At 40.6% G+C, this 25,962-nt stretch overlaps 1 protein-coding gene across 7 annotated transcripts in view; it reads left to right on the forward strand.

Annotated features, from left to right (window-relative positions):
• myrf (myelin regulatory factor) overlaps positions 1–25,962 on the forward strand; it is a 237,814-nt gene that overhangs the window by 107,557 nt on the left and 104,295 nt on the right. For all 7 annotated transcript variants that reach the window (XM_072592149.1, XM_072592145.1, XM_072592142.1 and 4 more), the window contains 2 exons: positions 11,309–11,396; positions 18,456–18,803. In XM_072592149.1, the coding sequence (XP_072448250.1) occupies positions 11,309–11,396; positions 18,456–18,803 (436 nt within the window). The remainder of the gene's footprint in view (positions 1–11,308; positions 11,397–18,455; positions 18,804–25,962) is intronic.

Here is a 25,962-nt window from a genome sequence, read left to right on the forward strand (position 1 = left end):
CCAATTATTCTAAAACCATCCCTGACATGCTGGGGACAAGCTTTGCTATAGGTCAAAAATACTTGTCTCTAATAAGCATTATGCATTTACAATGTGTAATTTTTCAAATACTATATGTAGTGTTGTCTGGAAGAAATCAATGTAATTTTCATTAATCAATACTGTTTCTGAGATTTATCAATTTGCCACTAACCCAGACTAAAAATATCTCTGCAAACTAGTTTCCCCTCCCCCACACCTTGTTCTATTGTTCTGGAAATGGTAAAATTGCTCTTTATGCTCTATATTTACTTAGTCCTTTTATTATATATCACTTGTCAACTTTCGCCTTTCAATGTTCAATTTACATAATCATTGTTCATAGTCCAATCTCTCTGCTCCTTCATCATTGTCCTTTCAGCAGCTGCAATATCAAAGCACTTACAGAAACCTAAATCCACCAGACGTTGTATTATGTCTGTTTAGATCCTCTCATACATTTTCAAACAGAATCAAAAAGTTAGATTAACAAGATTTTCTTTATTAACCTTTATTGACTATCATTTATATTTTATTTTCAATCAGATCATTATGACCATTTCCTCAGCTCCTTTAAATACATTTTTCTCCTGTTTTTCCTCAATCCCCAAATCTCTGGTATTCCGTAATTTCTGTAAGAGTTGTTCCAGAGCTTCCGCAATTTCAGTTGTCTGGCCAGCTGGTGTGCGATGAAGAGTTCAATTCCCGTATCCGCTGAGGTTACCATGAAGGACTCTTCTTCTGAGTCTCTCTCCTCGCCTGAGACATGGTAACCACCAGGTTCTGTCTTGAAAGAGCAGCCCTCTGGTCTGGTAAGGCTATAGCAACTACCTTTACCTTTGCCTCACTAGGGATGTTTGTTGTAGAAGTGTCATGCATCTCTCCATTCTATACCTGATCAGAGAACATGCTCCAGCATAGTCCTGGAGAGGTTGCAAACTGACTGATGGACATTGTGGAAGAACATTGCTAAGTGATTCCTAAAGATATAAATGTTGAATTTATTGCATCAGTTTGTGTGAAGCAGAATCAATGTCTTAGCTGTGAATCTGACAATGTTGCAATTCCTGCGCAAGACAACTTACAAATCTTTGTCAAAATTGATCAGCTAGTACTCAGCATTCTGTATTATTCGGTGAATGACCTTGAATCTTGTCGCAAATTTCATAGGCCACCTTTATTCATTTTGTGGCTCTCAGTCTGGTCCAGGTGACCACAGTCATGTACTGGGCTGTCTTTCAAATTGCACTCTTGAAGGAACTGTGATGTTCTGGTGTGGAGAGTGTGGGTCCTGTCAGGAGTATGTCTGTGTTTTTGGAGGAGGTTTGTAAAAGGTCACGCCACTTTTGAAGAAATGTTGCAATTCGCTAATTAGTCCTCTACAGGAAGACTATAAACCAAAATTGAATTGCTGAGCAGTTCCACATGATGTTCTAAACTCTGAAATTTGTTGTAGTCAATAAACCTGAAAAACAAGCTCGAAACCAGAAATGTACATTAACCAGCAGCAAAATGTACAGCTTCTTTCAACCAAAGGGAGCAAACAAAATACAAAATAGTCTTGAATACAATGATATGAAATGGATCTGAGTCTCTATAAATTTTGATGCGTGTTGTCAAGGTGTTGTCAACTGCCAAAATGGTGGAAGTTTCTTTACAGCTCCCTCCTGGAGATTAAAACTTTTCTCCCAGTTGTTCTCTCAGCATTTGCTAACTGTCACAGGTTGGAACAAGCAGGCACAGCTGCTCCAGGAGCTCAGTTACCACTGTCACCAATTGTAACTGTTCCAAGATTTAGCATCATAGTATTACCATATTGCCGAAACGAAGAGCAAAGAGTATTGATCTGCTTTTTATTTGGCTGTGCATTGCACTTAACAAAAACTTATATTGCTTCTTAATGCCAACATTATCATGATTCAGTTACATCATGAGCCAGGTGATGGTACAAGTCCAATTCTTAATCCTGGTAAAACACGCAAAAATTAGAGTCCATCAGAAAACAATGTGAAATGAGAAGGAAAGAGGGATTTTTAAAAGAAAAACACTCCACTCTTTGGAGGTGTGTGGGGTTTGATTCCATGGCCACCACTGCACCATACGCAACCTTTGTATGGTCACTTTTTACCTGAGTCTGGATCATTGGTATTGACTGAATATTTGGCCGTGTGGGACTACCGTGACTCAGCCAGCTACTGTTGCCAGCTGATGCACTCTCCAGCAGGAGTTCTGAGCAGTGATCAGGAACCAGAGCCTTTATGAATCTTCCTCCCAAGCCTGCACACACACAATCTGAAAACACCATTGTGACGCTCGCCCAGAGATTAGTTAGCTTCCACACTTACCTCGGGAAACACTGTGGAGTGATGATTTTCATCTTCTCTGTTGTTGTGGTTCTGTTCGTCGAGCTGGAAATTTGTGTTGCAGACGTTTCGTCCCCTGTCTAGGTGACATCCTCAGTGCTTCGGAGCCTCCTGTGAAGCGCTTCTGTGATGTTTCCTCCGGCATTTATGGTGATTTGTATCTGCCGCTTCCGGTTGTCAGTTCCAGCTGCCCGCTGCAGTGGCCGGTATATTGGGTCTAGGTCGATGTGTTTATTGATTGAATCTGTGGATGAGTGCCATGCCTCTAGGAATTCCCTGGCTGTTCTCTGTTTGGCTTGTCCTATAATAGTAGTGTTGTCCCAGTCGAACTCATGTTGCTTGTCATCTGAGTTGTGGCTACTAAGGATAGCTGATCATGTCATTTCGTGGCTAGTTGGTGTTCATGGATGCGGATCGTTAGCTGTCTTCCTGTTTGTCCTATGTAGTGTTTTATGCAGTCCTTGCATGGGATTTTGTACACTACATTGGTTTTGCTCATGCTGGGTATCAGGTCCTTTGTCCTGGAGAGTTGTTGTCTGAGAGTGGCTGTTGGTTTGTGTGCTATAATGAGTCCTAGTGGTTGCAGTAGTCTGGCTGTCAGTTCAGAAATGTTTTTGATGTATGGTAGTGTGGCTAGTCCTTTGGGTTGTGGCATGTCCTCATTCCGTTGTCTTTCCCTTAGGCATCTGTTGATGAAATTTCACCTTCTCTACTCTGTTCTCTGTGAAGTAAAGAAAACAATTGATAAATGTTGTCAATTCTTTACAAACACAGCACAGCCTCCAACAGGGTAAAGAAAATTGGCCCTTAGATAAGGAAACAACAAGTAACAATTCACAATTGAAACTGAACTCAGTTCATGTGGAGGGATTAATGGAGAGGAGAATTCTGTTCTTGCTATTGAAGCCAAGACTCTGTAACTCAGCACCATGGTGTTTACTAACACTGCTGAGAACTCAGGGGGATCCTGGCTGAACTTCAGACAGACTGCCAGATGCTATGACCTCTATCAATACCCACAGATTAGATTTAGATTCACTGTATCACTTTTTAAGCACCATGTCTACAAGTGAAGAAATAATGTCTCAGTATACAATCAAGTATTTTCCTTCCTTTTTTTGTTTTCCCATCCTCTCTGCTGATTCCTTCCAGAAGCCAACTCCACTGAGGCTGACTTCTCAGAATTACCATTCTGCAGGTCAGTCTTGACATAAGAACTTAGGCTGGACCCATGTGCTTCACTCTGTCTGTAGTGGGAGGTAGGTGGGTGCATGTAATTGTGCAGGTGGCAAAATGACAGCTTCCTCACTGCACAATGCAAGTTGATACTTATATTGGCAGTGGGTTGAAGGCTTCCCAATGGCAAGCATTGGGAACATATTTTAAAATCAGTAGAATGCTGTGCACACTCACAAAAACACAAGTTCACCAGATTAAATTGTACCTTTGCAATCGGATTTGCTGCAAACAGGAATTGAGTGCTGTCGGATATGCAATTGGCAGCAGGCAAGGCAGTCTTCCTGATGGGTTGGCATTGGGTTTGGAGTTGCTTTTCTTGTATGGGAGCTTTGCTGAACTAGGGAAGAGGGTTGATGCATTGTGACCAGGTGGTAGCTGTGATAAGGGAATGGATATGGTTGACTAAGTGAGGGATGGAAGATGCGGTGGTGGTAGATCTACAAAAGCCTCATGGGATGGAGAAGGAAAGGCTGTCTGCATAGGTAAGGTCAGTCTCTACAGATGGGAATCTAATCTTATTCTTTTAACCTCTGTTGGCTCAAGGTCCAGCCTGTTTATTGATTAAGGGTGTTAAGAAGGCAAGTGAAGTCCTTTCCTTTAAGCAAAGATCCATCATTTAAGAGTAGGGTGTTTATTCTGGGATCGTTAGGCCACAGCCTGAGCATCCTGTGTTCACCTCATTACAGATTCTAGTAACTGTACTAGACAGGATTTACAAGGATATTACCAAGACTGGAAAAATGCAGGTATGAATCAAAAATGGATAGGCTGGCACTGTTCTCCTTGGAACAGAAAAGACTGAGGAGAGATTTAATTCAGATGTACAAAATTGTGAAGGGCATGGATAGAGTGCATGGGAAAAGCCGATTTACCATATCAGAGAGGTCAGTGACTTGCAGTCCTTAAGTTAAATTAATTGCATAAAGATTAAATCGAGTCACAGAGAAACAAAATTCACCCAGAGGGTGGTAGGACCCTGGAATTGCCTGAAAGGGTAGAGGAAGAAATCCTCAACTTTTGTAAAAAGTGTATTTGGATCAAATGCCATAACAGGGCTATGAACTACACACTGGAGAGTGGGATGATGCTGGGTGCCTCATGTTCTCACACAACCAAAGGACCAAGCAACCTTTTCTGTGGTGTAAACATCAATGATTCTATCCATATTTCTGTGGAAACACCATATGTCCTTTTCACTGCTTACTCGCCTAACTTTGCTTTCAACAAATTTAGCCACAATACGTTTGATTCCTTTAACCAAGTTATTAATATAACTTGTAAATAGTTGAAGGCCCAGCACTGATCCCTGTGGCACTTCCCTCATCACATCTCTCTAACCCAAAAATGACCTATTTATGCCACTCCTCTAAGTATATTATTGTATTATTCTCTATGTCACAAGCTCTTATTTTAGTACATAGAATCCCTACAGTATAGAAACAGGCCCTTCGGCCCAACAAGTTCACACCGACCCTCCAAAGAGTAATCCACCCAGACCCAATCCCTTACCCTATAACTTTACATTTACCCCTGACTAATCCTTGAACATTATGGGCAATTTAGCATAGCTAATTCACCTAACCAGCACATCTTTGGATTGTGGGAGGAAACCAGAACACCCGGTGGAAACCCACGCAGACACGGGAAGAATGTACAAACTCCACACAGGCAGTGGCCCGAGGCTAGATCGAATCTGGGTCACTGGTGCTGTGAGGCAGCATTGCTAAGCACTAAGCCACCATGCCGCCCTCAGTGTTATCAGTGTGTGATAACACTGTGGTGCAACCTTATGTCTGGCTGATTTGTGGCTGGAACATGAGAGACGGAAAACGTACCCTCTGATGTGCTATTAGTGAATGTGTTAGTTTGCACAATATATAGTAAATATGTTTCTTTCAGCAAACAAAAACATATTCAGAAATTCATAGTGTGTTTAGTTTCCCAGGCTTTTTACAATAAGAAGTTTCAGTCCCAAAGTAGTTTTAAAAGATAAATTTTATTGAATTTTCAACAACAATCAACATTAATCCCTTTTTTTCTAGGCAATCACTTAACTATCAGCAAAAGCCTTGGTAACAGATGTTTTCTATTTGTTAAGTGCTGTTGCCTGTGAGCAGTTCCTAACAGGAAACAGTGTTTTTGTAACAGAAGTGCCCATTCACCTGAAATAAAACCTGAGGATTCAGTCTCCCATTTCTTAAAGTCTTTTAGAAAATCAAATAAACTCTGAACTCCCAGAGGATGAAGGAACCATGCTCTTCTTTGCTTCACCTCCTACAGATAAAGATGAGATACTGGGAAATTCTGTAACAACATATGATCTGATGGAAAACTCTCTCATTGTTGTGAGGTATTAATAACCCTCTGATAGGCAGAGGCTTTGAAATAAAATGTAATTGTAGTTATTAAAAGATATAATATCGAATGCAGCTGTTGTGAATTCTGATTTCTTTCCATGTTTTGTTTAAAAAGCTTGTTTCGGAATTAAATATTTTGAATTCTATGAGGTAATATGGCACCTGTATTTTTAAATTTGAAAATATTTTTACTTCCAGTTCTGATAGCTAAGGAAATACTTCATACTTTGGAAATGATTTGCCCATTAAAAATATTTTCATGTAGATTTTCAATGTCAAATATTGAAATAAATAGGTGATTCAAACTCATATATAGCAAGTAGCAAATACACTTTGAGTATATGACGTTTTTAACAATATTTGAAAAAATATTGAATTATAAGTGCAATATTATAAAGTCAGTCTCATGAGCAGGAAGTCTCTTACCAAAAGCTTACCTTGAACATTTTCTAACGAGAAATTCAAATCCAACAATCATCAGTAATACTCTTGCAATCAATCGTACTTGAAAGTCTGATTGATTATAAATCATTGGCCCCACTTCTATTTTAAATATTATGGAAAAATAATACTCTGACTCACAATGACTAACACCAAAGGAAATTTACAAGCAGATCCTCTTCACACTTTAATGTGTAGAGAACAAAAATTGCAGGCCAAATTTATGCTAATTTTCATCTAATCTGGAACTGGAACTTTATAATCACGATATAAGAACTTTATTATCTGCAATCTTCACTCAGCATCCGTAATTAATCACTAATTGATTTAAGAATTTGTAACATTTAAAGTGCCAGGTCAGACTATGCATATTGGTGGAGAATTGTGTGTAGCATAATGCAACCGTCCTGTTCTTGTAAAGAAGCCAATCTGCTGAAGTATACATGTAGTGCCACTGAATTTCCATTAATTGAAATGACTGACTTTTGAAAGTGAGTAGATGAATATAGTTCACCTCAATCTCGTTCCAAGTAATTATCATTCTAATTAGTTACTACAAGACTTTCTGTGAGTCCCGTCACAGGAATATTTTGTAGTAATTACAGGATTCTGTCTATTATCACATTATTTCAATGTGAATCCCATTTATTCTTTATTTGATTATGCCAATTCCCATAACTAAAAGAGAAGGTCCTGGACTTTGGCCCCAGTTTCTGTCGATGACTCCTGTTGCCAATTACCAGAATGTGGCAGAGATATCCTGGGAGGGATTCTTGCTCCTAAATCTCCCTACATTCTGGGTAAAGATGAGAAAGCTTTTTTGCTCAAAGTACCTTAATTCAGAAACTGAGCAGAGATTGACTCAAACTGAAGCTGATTATTATCACCTAACATCTAATTGTATTGCCTGTACAATAACCCCAATTTAACCTTTACTGGTATTATTTTTATTTTCAATTCTGTTACTAATCAGAACAGAAGACAGAGAAGAAAATGAGATTGAAATCTAATGTGACCTTCATCTATCACTTAGGTGTGTATCATTGTGTCACCTGACTTGTGAGATTACTCATAACCATAACTATAAATATATATCATGATAAGGGGAAACTCTCAATAATCTGCAATATTATCTCAGGAAAGTTTATTCACCTTACTTTAGAAAGAATATTTTGCTGATAGTTTGTTTTTTAAAACTTTGCTAGTTCCTCTAAAGAATCTTTGAGTTAATCCACTGGGTCAAACACTCATTGTCTTCACCCAGTTTTGTCCATTGACCATTGCCAAAGTACAAAGGAGTTGTCTGGACTCTGAGAATCTCTATCCATGCAAAAATTTGGGATCTTCATGGAAAAAGTAGAAAACAGTGGCTAGCACTGCTGCCTCATAGCACCAGGGGCCCAGGTTAAAATCCAGCCTCAGGTGTGGAGTTTGCACATTCTCCCAGTGTCTGCGTGGGTTTCCTCTGGTTTCCTCCCATAGTCAAAAGATATGCAGGTCAGGTGAATTGGCCATGGCAAATTGTCCATAGTGTTAGGTGCATTCGTCATAGGGAAATGGGTCTGGGTAGATTATTTTTTGGAAAATTGGTGTGGACGTTTTGAGCTGAAGGGCCTGTTCCCACATTGTAGGGATTCTAAAGTGATCAAGAAAAAGCGCATTTCTCAACATTTTCCTTCTTCACCATGGTATGGTCTGTTTGACAAACCTAAACAGCCATCCCTTAACACAATATCATCTGAACTAGTGTATCCATTGGTTCACCTGTCTGTTGTTGTCTGATTTCATTTCTTAGAAGTGCTTACGAAAGGCGTAATATAACTGCAAGCTGCTGTTGAAACAGAGAGTACAGAGGCACCAGGGAGATCCAAAGGCAAAACTCCAGCTCACAGAAATCCAGAGTTCCAATGACCTTTATTTGTGACATGTCTCTGAAAAAAGATTTCTCAAGAATTTTTTATCATTGCAGATGTTTTGACATTATTATAACTATAATATTCTTTTTGCTGGAGCATTGGCAGAATAAATGACCTTGGTGCTGGGGAGCAAGGGGATAAAACAAATCTAGCGCAGATTTATATCTATAACATTTATGTTTGGATTGAAATGCAATTATGTACAAATGTCCTTCCTTGTCTGTAGTAGTCATGTGACTTCTACCATGCAGCCTGTAGGCAGACATCCACAATGTACACACAAAACAAGGGAATAAAAGTAATGCTGAAGTGAGTGTTGCAGAGTTGTGAGAAAGCGCAGATCCAGACAAAGAGAGATCCAGGTATATATAAAGCTGGGAGTTGCTAACAAAATAAACAAAAAATGACGAACCGAGAAGCAAGCTACAGTTAAATGGCTGCAGCCTTTCCCCTACCAACTCCAGTTGAAATGGCAGGGATATGAAGCAAAACTGGACCTTTCTCCATACACAGTGGGAGAGTTATGAAAAAGCAACAAATCTGTTGAGCAAGCAAAAACAAAGCAAGTTGCTACAATTTTATCTCCGGTCAGAATAGGCTGTTTCAAAATATATACCATCTAAATCTCTCTGCAGAATAAAAGAAATATAAAAAAATTAAAGGCATGCTTTGAATCTCAAATGAATGTTACATGTTCAACATTAGGAACCAAAGTGAAAAAAGTACATAAGGTCATCAACATAGCCTGCAGGAAGCTGTGAATTTGCATAATTAGAGCATGAGCTAGTTATACAGGATTGAATTCTGCATTTGGGATCCTGCAGTGAGAACATATTTGGTGAGAGAATAGAAATTTAAGCTCAGCAGAGCTCCTGACATGCACAGAAGTGCTAATGTTGTAAATCAGCAGATGAAGCATATCTATTACAGGACAAACCAGGTCTTACATTTTGGTTCGCAGTTCCTTTCCATACTAATGCCACTGTTACTGCATGCTGTCCTCTCTGATTCTGTGATCTTTCATGTCATCTTGGCCATTCCATTCCCAATAGTTACATGTTGTAGAAGACAACAAACTTAGATTTAGTATCCCACTTTCTTTTTGGACTGAACTAGGAATGGTGTTTCACTATTGGCTGCCTACTTAAATACACATGGTTAACATATCACATTGATTTAGCTCTACGTTATAAGAAGTTGGATCCTCTAACAATTTTGCAAGTCTGAACAGCAACATTATTTTCAAGTTTAAAATATCAGTCATTTATGCAGGATAAGCTGTTATTGGTTTGAAAGATAACATAGAGTAGAGCTCATATGTAATGAAATGTGCTTTTTTGAACATGTTGGCATGTTATGTGCCCTGTAATCCTAGCAGATATATCCTGTGCCATCAGCATTTGCATCATTTTAAAAAAAGTTTCATATACTTCAGTTTTTGTTCCTCTCTTGCAAGTGATTAAATATTAGGCAAAATTAAAGTTTATCTAATTCACAACAAATCATTTACGCACTGTACTTCTGATGTATTTGTTCTCAGGTGTAATTGGCCCATAATCCGAGTTTCTGTTAAGTTTATCATTCATTTTGAAGCTGTTTCAGCTTTTGCTAGTTTTGAAGATTTGCAGCACAAAAAGAGATAGATTAAGAATGGTAATGGGACATGGCAATTCCTAAATTGCTGGAACAAAAGGAAGTGGAATGTGAAAGAGAGCATTAATTGCTAATAAATTATAGCTAAATGTTAGGCAAACTGGATTTACTTTGAAGGGATTTGAGAGGTTTACACAACCCTAAATGACTAACATGTGCAAGACTTGATGTGATGTGGGCTTTTTGATCCATTGCATGACTATTAATCAACCCACTATCCTTCAAAATCTAGAATCTGGGCTCAAATCCAGTCCTGACAAGGAGAATAAACATTCATTCCTTTGTAGCATAAAACACCTTAAAAATATGTGCTTTATATCAAAAACAATGATTTTAAATCCTTTGGCTGGAAACATGAAATTGGGCTTTTAAAAATAGTGATTTCTTTTTCAAAAAATGGATTAGAAGTAACCAAACTCTCACCTCAAGATAGCTACCCTAGTTAGCCTCACTGTATACTTCATATTCCAATCCCATTGGCATGAAGACAGCAAGTTTGCAAAACCCACCAGCCAAAGTTAATGTTCCCACAGCCCAACATCTCCTGCCTCCCTAATAAAGCACCCACAGCAATCATGAGGCTTTCAAGTTATTATTGACTAATTGCTTGGACACTGAATGGGACCTGGGTTTTAAGATAGCATTTCAGCTGAGCTGATTGATTTACAAATTAGGTCACTTGACAAGCCAAAGTACTTTGGGTGTCAAGCACATGTTTCCTCAGCAGAACTCTATAAACAGCTGAGAAGCTAAGTGAGGTCCATCTGAAATCTTTCACCTCTCTCTGGCCATGCAGTTTGCAAGTTAGGCTTTGCTGTTATTGACTTTCTTCTTCAATTGGAGCAAACAGAGCCTTTAAAGACAGTCCTCAACTTCACAGCTGTGACTCAAGCGAAACAACCAAGTCAGTCATCAATATCTTTAAATTGGAAGCATGAAGACAATTGAATTCATCCCGAAACCAGCCAGGTCACCAAACTACAAACTGTACACTCATTTTTTTTATGGACTCTAGTTTAAGCAGCTCATCCCTCCCCTGTCTGTCATCTGTATTTATGTGTATGCAGACTAAGTGTTTGTGGGTTTTTGTGCATGCTGAAACATTGGTGCGTTATTTTACTCAGATCAGTTTAAGTATAAATAAACTAATCTGCTTCTTTGTTAGACTCAAGAAAACCTATCCAATGGGTTCTTTTATGATGGCAGAGTGTAATCAGTTGGGTACTCACTGAATTGACAAATGTCCTTCTAAAATAAAAGCGCTGATGCACACGGGTTATCTCATTATCCTTCTGGTAACATCTTCTTTTTCTATTTTAAGGACATGAAATCAATGGGGCTCTTGATACTTCCAACATTGATACAAGTATTCTGGAGGAATATATCAGTAAGGAGGACTCCACAGACATGTAAGTCTCACCAGTCACATTTACGGCATGACATGAATGGATCATGTCACCAGAAGATAGTGCTTTTAATATTGTTTTGATTCTTGCCTCAGTTTTATAGCTGAACCTCATTGACTCTAAAGATTTGGCTTTAAAGTTGCCGCATTATATCTTGTTTTGAAATTACTATAAGTTGACGAGCAACTTTAACAAACACCTTTTAAATTATAACCATTGTCCCATTCTTTATTCATTAAATAAAAGCAGTTTGTGAAAATTTCCATTCGTACTTGGGAGCATTCAAAATGGGATATCTTCAAATTTACGTCTGAAATTTAAAAAGGCATCATATCTGTCATTGGATAGTCACTACAAGTTTGCAGCAACTATTTGATAAGGATTGTGTCATTGCTGAAGTGAGGTTTGCCAAAGAGGTTTTCTGTCATGATTTTCAGGGCACCCACAGTATTATGTGCAGAGTATGCCATCCTGGATTATGTGGATGCTCTAGATTTCCATTGCCACAATTTGTTGCTTTTCTTGGCTGTTAACATTGTTACTGCAAGGTAAAAGAGCAGTTTACAACTACAGCACAGACACTTGCAAATATATAAATCAAAAATGCACATATATCAAAATCATGTGTACAGTAGTGCCCCCATACCCACGGGGGATACGTTCTAAGACCTGCCACAGAAGCCTGAACCCATTCATTTAAATGTGAAACATTCTTTCCCAGCAGCCCCCTGGTCCCTGGTTCTGGAAGGTTCCCTGTAATATGTTTGGGTTGCGGTAAACCACAGAGTAACTGAAACCGTGGAAACCAGACCCGCAGATATGGGGATTGCTCCGTATTACAAAATATATGAAATGTTTGCATGTCGTACGTAAGTTTCAGAAAAATTCACTTTCTTCAAAGCCATTTTGCACTTTTGAAAACTAGATTCAGTATCTTAGGTAACTAACTATCTTGGCATTATAATTTTATAGCCATTTCAAAAGTGAGTAATTTTAAAACTGGACAATCTTGACTGAAAGCCCATTTTAAGCGTAGATTGAAAGCATTGGTGTAACTGTGCCTGAATCCCTGATATACGCACCAAGCAGTAGAAGCACTCTATCAAAAGTAGGAAAACAACCACCTTTTTCCAGCATTTTAAGGATTCATGAGAAAAGTCACCATACACTTTGGTGGGATCAGAGGCTGTTAACTTGCTTGGGTGTGTTCTTATTTGACAATCAGCAGCTTCATCTGAGTCAGTCTGCTTTTAGTGGTGGGGCACAGTTGATGAACTGAACAAGTGAAACTCTTAAGAGCAGCCAAGTGCTTTGCTATCCTGTGTCTGACACATGGTTCCATTTTCCTGCACATTGTCACAGAGTTGTCACTGTGCAATATGGGCGGATGACATTAAATGCGTAACAGTGTTTGAGTTAAATGATTTGGTTAATGAACTGATGTGTAAATGTAATAAATAGGAAAAAAACATTGTGACATTGTGTTCTCTCATTGTTGGTTATCATAAACTTGTGACAGTAAACCTTTTAGACGGAGCTGAAGGTTTCGTGAAAAGCAGTTGCATTTGTTGCATTTGTTCCATTTATTCAAAAGAATCTGAGAAAATAGGGAACTAAAATGTAGGTTTTAACAGCATTTTATTTTCCTTAAAGGATTTGTTTCTGAAAATGGTCAACTGCTAACTTAGGTGAAGGTCAGTTTTGGTAGTTTTACAGGTTGGCATGTAAGCTCTCACCTAGTGGTATCTGTCACAAAACCAATCACATTACTAAAAACATTGAGACAATGAGAAAATGCTGACAGAACATCCTGAATACTGCTCATAAAGCAAAGAACAAATGTAAATACTATAAACCTAAATTGCAGTCATTGGAACACATACAGTTGTCATTAATGTTCTAAGGCTTCTGTTTTTACTGGAGACTTATGTTAATATCTAGTATCTGCTGTTTTATGGGGATGTGAATAAGTGATTGACAGTACATTAAGATAGCATTTACTAGCACAGAACATTCACAGGCAATAACTGCGAGTGCACACAGTTCTCTATTGGCATCTGAGAGCATGGTGGGTAACTGCTGAACTATAGAGGCCAGTAACTTGATATATTTAGTTCAAGCTAACTTTGCTGACCAAATGAGGATGATGATCAGGATGCTACAATTAGACCAAGCACGCTTGTGTAGACCACACCTGAATAGGTTGGGTTTCTGCTAGCATGTGCTCCTCAGCAACTCCTACTAAAAGATTCACAGGTGAATGTTGGCTGAAGATAGTCTTGACTGTAAAGTTATTCATGATCAAACCATCTGCCAACAATCCCACTGCTGGCTCACACATGAAGAATAAACTAGAATGTCATTGGTTTCACTGGGCTAGATATTCAGAATTGGGAAGACATCTCAAACCTTTAAAAATGGCAATGGGATCTGGATGTGGATTTCATTTTTGCTGACAAAGGCAGGGCAGGGAATGAGTCATATGGACAAGAATTCTGAACACAGCAAAGCCACTTAGACTTAGTGCTGTGTGTAAAGATCCCTGTTGGTTGTTGTAAGTGTGACCCACAATATAAGAGTTGGAAGTTGATAGAATGGATGTGAGTGCTCTGGAAGGGCAGATAGGGTCCAGTAAACTGCGACCAATGCCCTATTTGTAACCATTTGTTTATACTGACTAAGCCAGCAGTCTATGACTGGTAGCATTTTATGGAACAGACTGTTCCAAGATTTGAGAGAGGATAACATTCAATCCTGCCCAGCAATAGTCGTGCGGCTTATTGCAAAGTTCACAACAGGTAACTCAGGACAGTCTGGGAGTCACTGAAAAGCAGTTCAAATTGACTGACGATGTGTGAGAGAAAAACTGCACTAGACTCCATATGTTAAGAGTGCTGCAGTTAGCTGTACCTCTGGGAAGGTAGCCAAGCTGTACAGGTTCTGTGCAGAGGACTCAAAAAGGAGTCAAGAGCAGTTAGATGACTCTGTATTTATAAAATCTAAAAATAAGTTTGAATAATTAACGGGCACCTATGAATGGAGTCAGGATTCAGAAGAAGTCCTGGGGAGCTGAGAATTGGAAGGTTACTCACTTTGTGTTCAGGGAAATTGTGAGGGACTTGGAGGGAGCCTGTGAGCACCAATACTTCAGTGCAGCTGAGAGAGTGGGGGTTGAAAAGCTCACAAGCAGAATTTGCTTGATGCATTTGATCAAAGGCAAAGTTGGATCTCAACTGAAGATAAAACCAGGAAATTAGCAATTAGTGAAATGGTAGTGTGATGCTTGTGAATGAGTACTGGGGTGTAATTTTGGAGTCCTGGCATGTGTAGACCCAGGAAAGGCAAGTGATCAACCCCAGAATGAGAGCAGATGTCTGGGCAGCAGCTCTTGAGAGGAAGCTTCAAGATAGACTGCTAAAAGTGAAGAATTGCAATTCCTTATGAAACCTAATGAAATTTAATGACCTATTGCATCATTAATGTATGGGAGAACTGCTGCAAAAACCGATGGGATCTATATTGATTGCATTTACCATTTCAAGTGCACTCTGGAGTGTTCAATAACTGAATCAAAAGGGGTGGCACTGGGATAGCACCATTCCTGATGAAGGGCTTACACTCGAAATGTTAACTCTCCTGCTCCTCTGATGCTGCCAGACCTGCTGTGCTTTTCCCTCTGCTGTTCAATAACAGCCTATTGCCAATGAGTATTATTCATATCAGAATGTTAAACTATATGCTGTACATTTATTATATAATGTCTTACTTTTCTAAGTTGTATAGTTAAATTTATTGTTTGTTCAAAATCTTGTGACTTTATTCTCTTAGTCCCCTGGATCTCAGTTTATCTTCCTAAATAATTAAAATTGCTGGTCATTAGCCAGGTTGCAGTTTAATGTCTGGTGAGACATCACACTTCACAATTTCATGCTTTTTTCTTTAAACATTAAAATAAAGGCTGAAGATGTCAGTGAGAATTAAAATAAAATGCTCCATGGGACTGCTTTGATAGGCTCTCTGGCATAGGTTAGAAAAATCATCTGCTCATGCAGTTATAATAGAGTGATTTACCAACATTTTGCTGGAGGTTGTTCATTATGAATGGTTGGCTGAGTTTCTAAACTAGATTTGTCTCAGAAGGAGGTTGTGAAAGCTGCTACATAAATACATGGTTGTTTTAAAATCATTTATTTCAAATTCTACCTCTCAAAGTTTTGCTTACTCCATTAGGTATGTTCTGGTTGGCTAAGAATAAACATATTGTAAAAGAATGAGGTTGTAGATTTCTTCGCTGAGCTGATGTATTTTCTGCAGACATTTCATCACCTCACTAGGTGACATCATCAGTGTGCCTCCAGTGAACCATTGGTGGTTTGTCCCACCTGGTATTTATGGTGTCTCTGTTTTCTGGTACTATCGGTTCTGCATCTGAGTGGTTTGTACATGGGGTCCAGTTCAATATGTTTATCGATTGAGTTCCGCTTGGAGTGCCAGGCTTCAAGGAATTCTCTCATATGTCTCTGTTTCGCTTGTGTTAGGATGGTCAAGTTGAGTTTGGCCTGTTTGACAAGTGCTCTGCTTTTCCTAGATGTAACACTCAATGTGGTCACAGCAACAATCATCACTCAGGACATTAAAAATGATGGTGGGAGTGTTGCAATTTGTTTTTTTTTCTTTTTGGGAAAGCGATCTGTTCTATGTCACAAAACTTTTTGTTGGAAGTACATAGAATCATAGAGATGCACAACACTGAAACAGACCTGTCGGTCCAACTCATCCAAGCCAAACAGAAATCCTAAATAACTCTGGTCTCATTTGCCAGCATTTGGCCCCTATCCCTCTAAGCCCTTCCTATTCATATACCCATCCAGATGCCTTTTAAATGTTGTAATTGTACCAACCTCTGCCACTTCCTCTAGCAGCCCATTCCATACAGACATCACCCTCTGTATGAAAATGTTGCCTCTCAGATCCCTTTTAAATCTTTCCTCTCTCACCTTAAACCTATGCCCTCTAGTTCTGGACTCCCCTACCTCAGGGAGAAAAACTTGGATATTTACCCTCTCCATGCCTCTCATGGTTTTATAAACCTCTATAAGGTCTACCTCACTGGTAACAGGGTTCCATTCTTTGATTTAGAATGTGATGCCAACGCTTGCCTGGGTAAAATGGGTAACTTGCTGTCAACACACACGCCAGGTCGACCAGTCTGTTCCATTCATGAACTGATTTTCCAGTCCTTCACTTAAAGGAATCACAAAAGAACATGTATGGACCTAATAGAACCTGTCTCTAATTGACGCTTTGAGAGAAATAATGCCGGGTATTCCTTTCTTGTTCCCTGCTCTTCAGAATCTGTTTCACACTGAGTACAGTTGATGGAATGATAGTGGATTCTGTCAGTTTGACAATCCTCTGATCCAACCTATTCCTTCCTTACTTCCCTAATTACCTATCCTGTCCCTGCAGCATCCAACCCATGTGATTCCAGCCCCATCTTACCACACCATTCCCGAGGCAACTCAGCACCAGCATTCCTTCTCATTTTCTTACCGGCTATGTGGGCCTTTGAAGCTCGCACGTGGAAGTGACTTCCAAAACCAAAAGTCAATGCTGTGATCAGAGGGCCAACACTGGTTGCTGTGTTTGAAATATTGGAGTGCGCTGCACATTTAGAGGGAATGTTGCTTGGCAACCAGCAGATGGCTGGAATTCACCAGCATCCCTTGTGCCTGCACCATTTCAAAGAGCCTTTGTGCACTGTCAGCCCAGAACTGCACGGTTCCTGACCTTTGCTCCAGACACAGCAGACAGGCTGCCCTGTTTTCAGGCAGCTACCAGGAGATCCTGCTGGACAGGCTGGTGCAGAGTTGGGACTTCCTCTTCCCCCAGGACAAGGAGTGGTGGCCACTGGCATCACAACATGCCAGCCTGGTCTGAGTTTGCTAGCTGGGTTTCAGCAGTCTCAGCCATTTGGAGGAATGCACAGCACTGTCGGAAGAAGGTCAATGGTTTTTTCCAGCAGGCTTCTCTCCAATCCGTCACCAACTTCTCTCCATCCTTTCCACTGTAACTGTCTCCCACCAAAGCCCATGCTCTATCACTCTCACTAATTCCTGAAATATCTTCCCTCACTCATTCCCCCATCCTGAAGCAACAGTACTAACCGTGCCCTCTGTGCTGCCCAGTCACTTGGGAGACTTCCCTCGCCTGCAATGCCCCCACTTTCATCCCCCTGACTACCAGTCTCTCCCACTTACTGGGGAGCACAGCAGCCTATCAGAAGACAAGGGCTGTCGGTCTTCCAGCGGACATCTGCAAAGTGATGAATTGTTCAGGGAACAGCACATGGTAAGGTTGCACCTGAATCAAATGTGAGCAACTCCATCGGGGTGGGGGAGGTAATTCATGCCCGAAACGTCGATTCTCCTTCTCCTTGGATGCTGCCTGACCTGCTGCGCTTTTCCAGCAACACATTTTTAAGCTCTGATCTCCAGCATCTGCAGTCCTCACTTTCTCCTAGGTAATTCATGAAACAAGTTTGGTAAGGTACGGTGTGAAAACTCACTGGTCCTCACGGCAGAAATCCCTCCAAAAATCTCGATTCGTCCCGAGTAACTATTGCTCTGATTTTACCAACGTTACTCTATGGATGAACCTGAGCATTTCTCAGGAGATATGTAATTAACAATAAAATCAAACATAGACACAAAGCTCTTGACAGTATAAAGGCACCACATTTCCCCACTGTACAATGAGGATTGTTTTATTAAAACAACTTGCTCAATGCTTTTCAGATCCTTACTTTTTTATTTTGAAACAAGTTTGATTTGTTACAACCTCCTCTGGAAAGTAACCAATGATAAAATGATATCAGTGCCTATTTTGCCAGGCAAAGAAAATATTCTATGGCATTTACTAGACATTGTTCTGTGGCTGGTACTATGGTGATTTTATTCAGCTTGCAAGATGAGGTATTGGCAGCCTAAAGTTGAAAGCACATGTATAATCTTCATTGAATATGATGGTTGTATTTTTCTTAAAGAACTTTTTTTTCTACAGTTGTTTTCCAGATCTCCCAGTCTCAGTAAGTTATTCCAATCCTCAAGCATCTGGCAGTGCTTCAGTTGGCCATCCTATTCCTAGCGCCATTGGGAACACAGGCCACCTAAATAGTCCTTCCACCAGTGGAGTCAACCACCTTTGCCATGTAACAACCAGCTGTATGCCAGTTGCAGCTAGACATGGCGGTCTTGTGCCAAACCCCGTACCTTGTGGTCCAAACCTCAGTGGCCACATGAACTGTAATGGCAACAGTGGAATGCTAACCAAAAGCTATCCCAGCAACCTTTGCATGAACAGCAACACAACTGCTATCAAAGTGGAACCAAAGCCCTCCTATGCACCCGGGTAGGTGAAAATAAAAAAAAGTGTTCAACATTTGAAAGTATTTTAACCGGAATTCTAATGCTAAATGTTTAGATTTACTAGAATTCTTTCTTTGTTACACCCCTAATCATACAAAATTCTTACTGAAAAATAATGTTCTGTCTTTCTTAGCAATCAAAAATCCTGCATCCGGTATGTAGCGGTAAATAACTTTTAAAATCGTATGGTTACCTGTTCACAATAACATGCTTAGATGTTTCCACTGGTATGTTTTCTTGATTCCTTTTAAATGGTTTTATTTTCAGGCTGACCAACTATTCTGCAATATAAGAGATTGTGCATATTTTTACTGTTTGTACTGGTACACAAAAATAATAATGAAAGTCTGGAATTCTCTCCTCCCACAAATCCCTTAGGCACTGAGACAATTGAAACCTTCATGACCAAGTTGAACAGGTTTTTTCTCAGACAAGAGTATCACAAGATATGGAACAAGGAAGGCTAAAGGGGTTTGGGGTTCAGATTAGCAGTGGTTAGATTGAGTGGAACAGGCATGATTGGCTGGATGTTCTTACGAATGCAAATTGTAGTGTAACTTTCAGCAGGTTAGGCACATTTGCTTTTCAAAAATATTTGAAATAAAACTTTGACAAACTTCAAAAGCTTATTCAGGTAAAGGTTACTTGCATGGGTTTAAAACACAATGTCTGCATTTAAACGAATGACTGACTGATAAATATTCTGTTATTCCATAAAGGACAGGGTGACCCCGTATCCGCAGGCCCTGTTACCGCGGTTTCAGTTACCTGCGGCCCGAATATATTATCGGGAATGTTCCAGCACCAGGGACCAGGAGGCTGCTGGAAGGGACGTTTCCCCATTGAAATGAATGGGTTCGCACCAATCTGCGGTTTCTGGCTTCCGCAGTAGGTCTTGCAACGTGTCCCCCACAGGTATGGGGGGAACTCCTGTGAAAAATAAATCATTAGGTGTTATACCTACTTCCCGTCAGAGTTTCAGTGAGAGACTGTTAGAACCTCACAGATTCTCAGAGGCACTAAACAGACATGGGGACCTCGAATTTGGATAACCCTGTGTTTGGGGTGCAGGGGTTTATGACACCCAGGAAGATCAAGGTGGGCACCATTGACATTTGCTGTGCCCCATTTTCCCTGAACGATTGTAGTATCTCTCTGAGCAGGTCTCACACTGTTAACTGCAGCTTCCAGCAGTCTCTGTTCCGCAGGTGGACCCCGCAGCATTCCCATATCCGTGGATTCAGTTTCCGCGGTTTACCGTGTCTTCAAAATATTACAGGGAACATTCCAGAAATAATTCCAGAGGGCTGCTGGGGAGGTAAATTTCCCATTTAAACGAATGAGTTTGCTCCTATCCACAGATTCGGGCATCCGCGATAAGTCTTGGAGCATATTACCCGCGGATACGGGGGACACCTGTATATGATACAGTTCTTCTTATAGACCGGTTGTACCTTAAAGGAAAGATGCAGAAAGATATCGCTGCCATGTAAATTATTTTACAGTGAAGACCCAGCAGAGAGAGGATTCCATAGTAACAGATGCATCTCTGCGTAATTAGGAGGACAGCATGTCCCTCAGGGTCTCACATTCTCTCGGGGATATTTCCTGCTGTAAAGTACCTCCTCCTGGGGTGCTCAGACTGGATGGCTGTAATGGTAGCATCCCTGGAGAGTGATGGAGTAGACATCCTGGAAGTTGAGGGCATGTTCAGTGTCATCTCTGAGAATGTTCACCCTTAGAAGGAAGTGTGAGCAGAAGGTCAATGAGGTAATTGTCCACCATTTGTTCCCACGGATGCAGGAGCATTGCCTCAAGAAGTCTCATGGCCTCACATGGGTGGTCATTCCCTGTGAATATATTGTCAGATGTTACCACCTACCCATTGTATCACAGCCTTTCGCACTCACAGGCAACAGCACCCCTTTGATACCTCTTGTAGTACTCTCCCTGGCACTTAGGACTCACACCTAGTATCCAAATATCTCAGTGCCCCCTAAGATGCCTGCTAATGCTACCAGTCTCTCCGCCACCTCTTAATGCCTCCACGTACTTCCAGCTATTCAGCTATTAAACGCACATACTCCAAATGCAGTGTAGTACAATCAGTGAGATTCTACTGCGCTCTCGAAAGATGGTACACAACAGAAGATAGCAGAGCTAGTGGAGATCAGGAGTCCAATACAGAAGATGGTTCTCTGAATCATAATGTTGGAAAACAGAGCCCCATTATCCAGTGTCATGGAGAACATTAATAAAGGAGTGTGTTCTGACTTGATTTCCACCCTTCAACCCTCAACTGTTCATCATCCTGTTACCTCACATGAAAGTGCCACAAATCTTGTGACCATGGTGCCCTTGCTTCCTATCCCAACACTCTTCCCTCCCCACAATATTTCCCTTCTGAGTTTCAGTGTTTAGGCACTGAACACCTGGTGCCTGTCCAGCTTCACTTTATATTTTGATCCATTATTGTCACATATACCGAGATACAGTGAAAAGTATTGTATTGTATGGTATCCAGATAAATCATACCTTACATAAGTACATCAGGGTAATAGAACAGAGTGCAGAGTTTAGTGTTACAGCTACAGAGAAGGTGCACAGCAAGATCAACTCTAATATATGAGATGTCTGTTCATAAGCTAGATAACAGTAGGGAAGAAGGTGTTGGTACATGTTTCAAACTTTTATATCTTCTGTCCGATAGAAGAGGGTGGAAGAGAAAATAACCAGGGAGGGAGGAATCTTTGATTATGTTGATTGCTTTCCTGAGGCAGTGGGAAGTATGGATGGAGGGCTGGTTTGGTTGATGGACTGGGCTGTGTTCACAACTCTCTAATTTCTTTGAGTTGTCCTACCACACTGTGATGCATCCACATGGGATGCTTTCTATGGTGCATCTTAACAATTGGTAAGAGTCATTGTGGAAAGTGGCACAAGCCCCAGGAGAGGCAAAAAGAGCCCAACACAATATTGATGAAAGGTCCCATCACTGGATCTGATATTTGTAGGTCCCATCAACCCCGAGACTGACATTGTACTTCCCATGGAGTCTAGCACAGAGCTGAAATTAGCTTGAGGTGAGCCCTGGGCACAAATGAGTTTTAAACCGGCTGGGTTGAAAGAAGGTGTGTTTGCCAGCTCATGAGAAGTCAGAATGACAGGTGTGTCTGTCTACAAAGAACAGAGATGAGGAATTCGAATTGGCAGCATTAAGGAGAGCATTGATTGGGCACTCACACCAGGTTGCTGAGTTCATTGACCTGTCTGCAGATAGCCTCCTTTCTCGATGTCAGAATGAAATGTTAACTCTGTTTCTCTCTCAACAGATGCTGCCAGACCTGCTGAGTTTCTCTCGCACTTTCTATTTTGTTTCAGATTTCTGGCATCCGTAGTACTTTGCTTTGATTTGAATGAAGGGATGTTGTTCACCTTGAGGTCTGCCTGTCAACTGGAGGGTATAGCTAGCGTTGTGTACTGTCAGGCTGCCTCACTGTGAGGAGTGAACCTCACAGAGGGCTCCTATACTGATAACTGGCCTGGTTAGTTCAGGGGCCACCAGAACAGAGTGTCACTGGGGGCAACTGTTGTCACCAGATTTGAGCACTGTTCTTGCTTTTCAGCAAGCGGTTTTCAGAATTGTTCTCCTTTTCTTACTTTTTGCCGTGAGGTTAAGAGTTAGTGTTTTGGACCCTGTTGCAGTTTGACATTGTTAAGAGATGCCAATTACTCGCAGATAGCCGGTGGGGTGGAGGGGAGATGAACCTTTGCTTTAACCATGTTTTCTAGGCCCCTGTCCACTTCAGGAGTGAACAGAGCTGTCAGGCTGACCATCTCATCTCCAGGTTGCCATCAAACAGATCAATAACCTGAGCTGCCTGCATGTAGGATTGGAACTGGGGCTCACAGTGTCATTTGCATTGTCACTCCTGGGTTACAGTTGAGGTGGATCAATGTTCCATCTTGCCTCCTGCAGAGTGGATCTTTAAGGTGGAGCATGTGGTGCTGACTGACCCCAACCTTTAAGCCTGGATCTTATGTGTTATGGCCCAGTGGTAGGGGTAACAAGGTCTCCGAGACCTAGAGATTCAGTGTCTCTCTCTCCTCAAGGTGGGTTGCTAAGCAAGGTTTGAGGGGACACTCCTGTTTTATCTATAGCTGGTCTGTAAATGACCATAGTCTGGCATCCTTTTGGTTCCAGGACATTATGATCATATGAAATAAAACAGAAAGTGCTGGAGAAATTCAGCAGGTCCAGCAGTTATCTCTGGAGAGAGAAGCTGACCTCACGTTCTGAGTCTGATATAACTCTTCCTCAGAAAAGGTAATTTAATCCACTTGGAATCCTTTCACCAATGATCTTTATCAAGACGGTAGGATGTATCTGACTGAAAAACAAAACTACATCGCTATCTAAAATCCCCATACTCCTCTTTACTAAAACTAGGATATCTTATACATGTAAGTTGAATAGTGATCACTGGAAGTATAAACATTTCAAATCCTGTTACCTGGGAGCAAATTAGATTAATGAACAAATGGAAGGGAAGATTGAGAGGAAGGTGAAGATTGAGCAGAAGAGAAGGCATTTACCTCATTTTGTTTTGAATATTTTATCAATTAAATTTTGAAAACAGATAGGAAGTTTGTAATGGTCACCAGATACTCAATTTTGATTGTTCAAACATCTAAACATTATATTTATTAACTGCAATTAATTTTCAAACTGGACCACAATCTGATCAGATTGCAGTAACAGGACCTTTCATGGATTACAGTGTTGTAACTGTCCCATATTGGAAGAAAAGTGAACAAAATTGGTCTGTCCTGTTCCTAAACAGACAATCAAAATGTGAGTCAGCAGCCTGAAGTTAGCATTAAGGCCTGAGTCAAGTTAGACATGGGATAGGGCAGGATTCCTGCCCCAGGCTCCTTGATCTGGCTCATTGCTACCCACTGACATCTGAGAAGCACTGAATATGACAGGCTTTCCTGATAGGAGGTAACGTAGGGTTCTGATGGATGCAACCTCACTTCCATTAAATACCAGATTGTGTTTAAAAAAAATTCAACAGGCTGTGAAGCTCTTTGGAAGTTCCTAAGCACAATGAGGGTTTCTGGAAATGATGTTTGGTCTTCCTTGTTATTCATCATAATCATTCTTATTACAAAATTTGGTTTTGGCCCAAATATTTAAATTTGTGCTTTAAATTAGCTCTTTATTCATCTGATTTGCTCATTACAATCTTAGTAAACAGTGCAAAGAAAGCATTGTTTTTAGAAGTTTGCAAACATACAGAAGACATCGACTGACTGTGTGGAGTTTGCACATTCTCCCCGTGTCTGTGTGGGTTTCCTCTGAGTGCTCCGGTTTCCTCCCACAATCCAAAAAAAAATGTGCAGGTTGGGTGAATTGGTCATGCTAAATTTCCCATAGTGTTAGGTGAAGGGGTAAGTGTACAGGAATGGGTCTGGGTGGGTTGCGCTTCGGCGGGTTGGTGGGGACTTGTTGGGCCGAAGGGCCTGTTTCCACACTGTAAGTGATCTAATCTAATCTAATCTCATACTCATAAGGATAATGTTCCATTTAATTTCAGACTATTACATGCTACAAGATTAAGAATTGTTATTTTTGTTTGGATTCTTCATGCCCAGGCTTGGGTGGCCTTATTTTGCACTCCTGTTTCTCTATTGGATGGAAATATATGCTTTTTGGTTAAAATGCACATTTTACTTTTGTTTGCAAATTCTTCAATATAAAAAAATGCAAAATATATACTCCATGCTACACTTACAGCTTCTTCTATTCCGACTTACAAAGTAAGAGTTTAGCACATTAGAATCTTTTAACTGAGTCAATGGTCCCTCAGGAAGCAGGTATATCTGTACCCGAGGGATTCTGCATCACTGTTGTGATTTATAAATAAAAGTGGAGACAACAAAACTGTGGGATGTAAAGGTCCAGGAATACAAGCTGTTGTAATGATTTTGGGGGTAATGTTTCTATTAGATACGTCAGATCTCAGAACAAAATCTGGCCTGATAGATCATGTTTTACTTTCTTTTAATTTGATGTGGTAATCTTAAGCACACAAAACTGCAGGTTTTGTTGTAACAGTTACAAAAAAAATAGTTTATTACAACAAGATAAATGAAAAGTAAAATGCACCAAACTATCTAAATTCACACTGTTTGAAAGATTTCATAGCACATGGAAAGACAGTGTCTCACCTACTCCCCACTATCAACATCTAAGTTATTGAACTCCAAGAAATTTTCCCTTCCCTGTAAAATCTGTGAGTTTGACTCAACTGCTTCTTCTCTATCCCTGTCCTATGAGATGTGTGTGGAATGATATTTGTCCAGGAAAGGAATGGGAAACTGTGCCGAAGGATCTGCCAACCTGGGATCTCAGCTGATGAAGATATTTGTGTTTAGCTTCCTGGCACCAGTGACTTTCACCAGGCTGGGAGGTGGGAGGTCTTGCAACAACTGCCTGATCCAATAACAATGGTCACTCAGCTAGATAAGAAGCTCCGTGTCTGCACACTGAAGGCTACGTTTAGATTTTGACAGAGGTCGTGGCCTCGGTACAGAGCTGGTATGTGCAGCTGTGGTCCTTGCAGGGAGAGTGAGCAGTAAATGCTGAAGGAGTTGTCAACTTTCTGGCATCACAGAGGCTCAAAAGCAAGGGGCAAAGGGTTCTAACATAATTGGTCGATCACCATGGCTCAAGGAAGGGCAAAGCTGCAATGGGAGTGTCACAGTTAGCTTCCTTCAATCCTTCATCTTCTGACTATCAAGGCTGCTTCACCTTTGCACTTCTTCCCTCAAACTTTGTGGATGGATTCTAGTGGGCAACCTATATTCTTGTAAAGAGTTACTCACCCTGTCATGTGACCCTGAGATAGAGGCAGAGAAGTAATATGACTGAAGCCATGTACTCACCCCTGAGTAAGTTGCTCTGCTTCTGAAGATGAGATCCCGATGCCTGGATGGTGCGCTGTAAGGGTCTTGCTCTGGTCCTCTATTCATAGCTCTCCTGAGAAAGGTGGACCTTGAAAAAGAGCTAGTACACAAAGAGCTCAGAAGAGAAGCAGAACATAGTAGAGGAGAAGGAGGAAGAGTCAGAGGTGAAA

This window comes from Chiloscyllium punctatum, chromosome 22 (assembly GCF_047496795.1).
Source record: "Chiloscyllium punctatum isolate Juve2018m chromosome 22, sChiPun1.3, whole genome shotgun sequence".
Classification (NCBI taxonomy): Eukaryota; Metazoa; Chordata; class Chondrichthyes; order Orectolobiformes; family Hemiscylliidae; genus Chiloscyllium; species Chiloscyllium punctatum.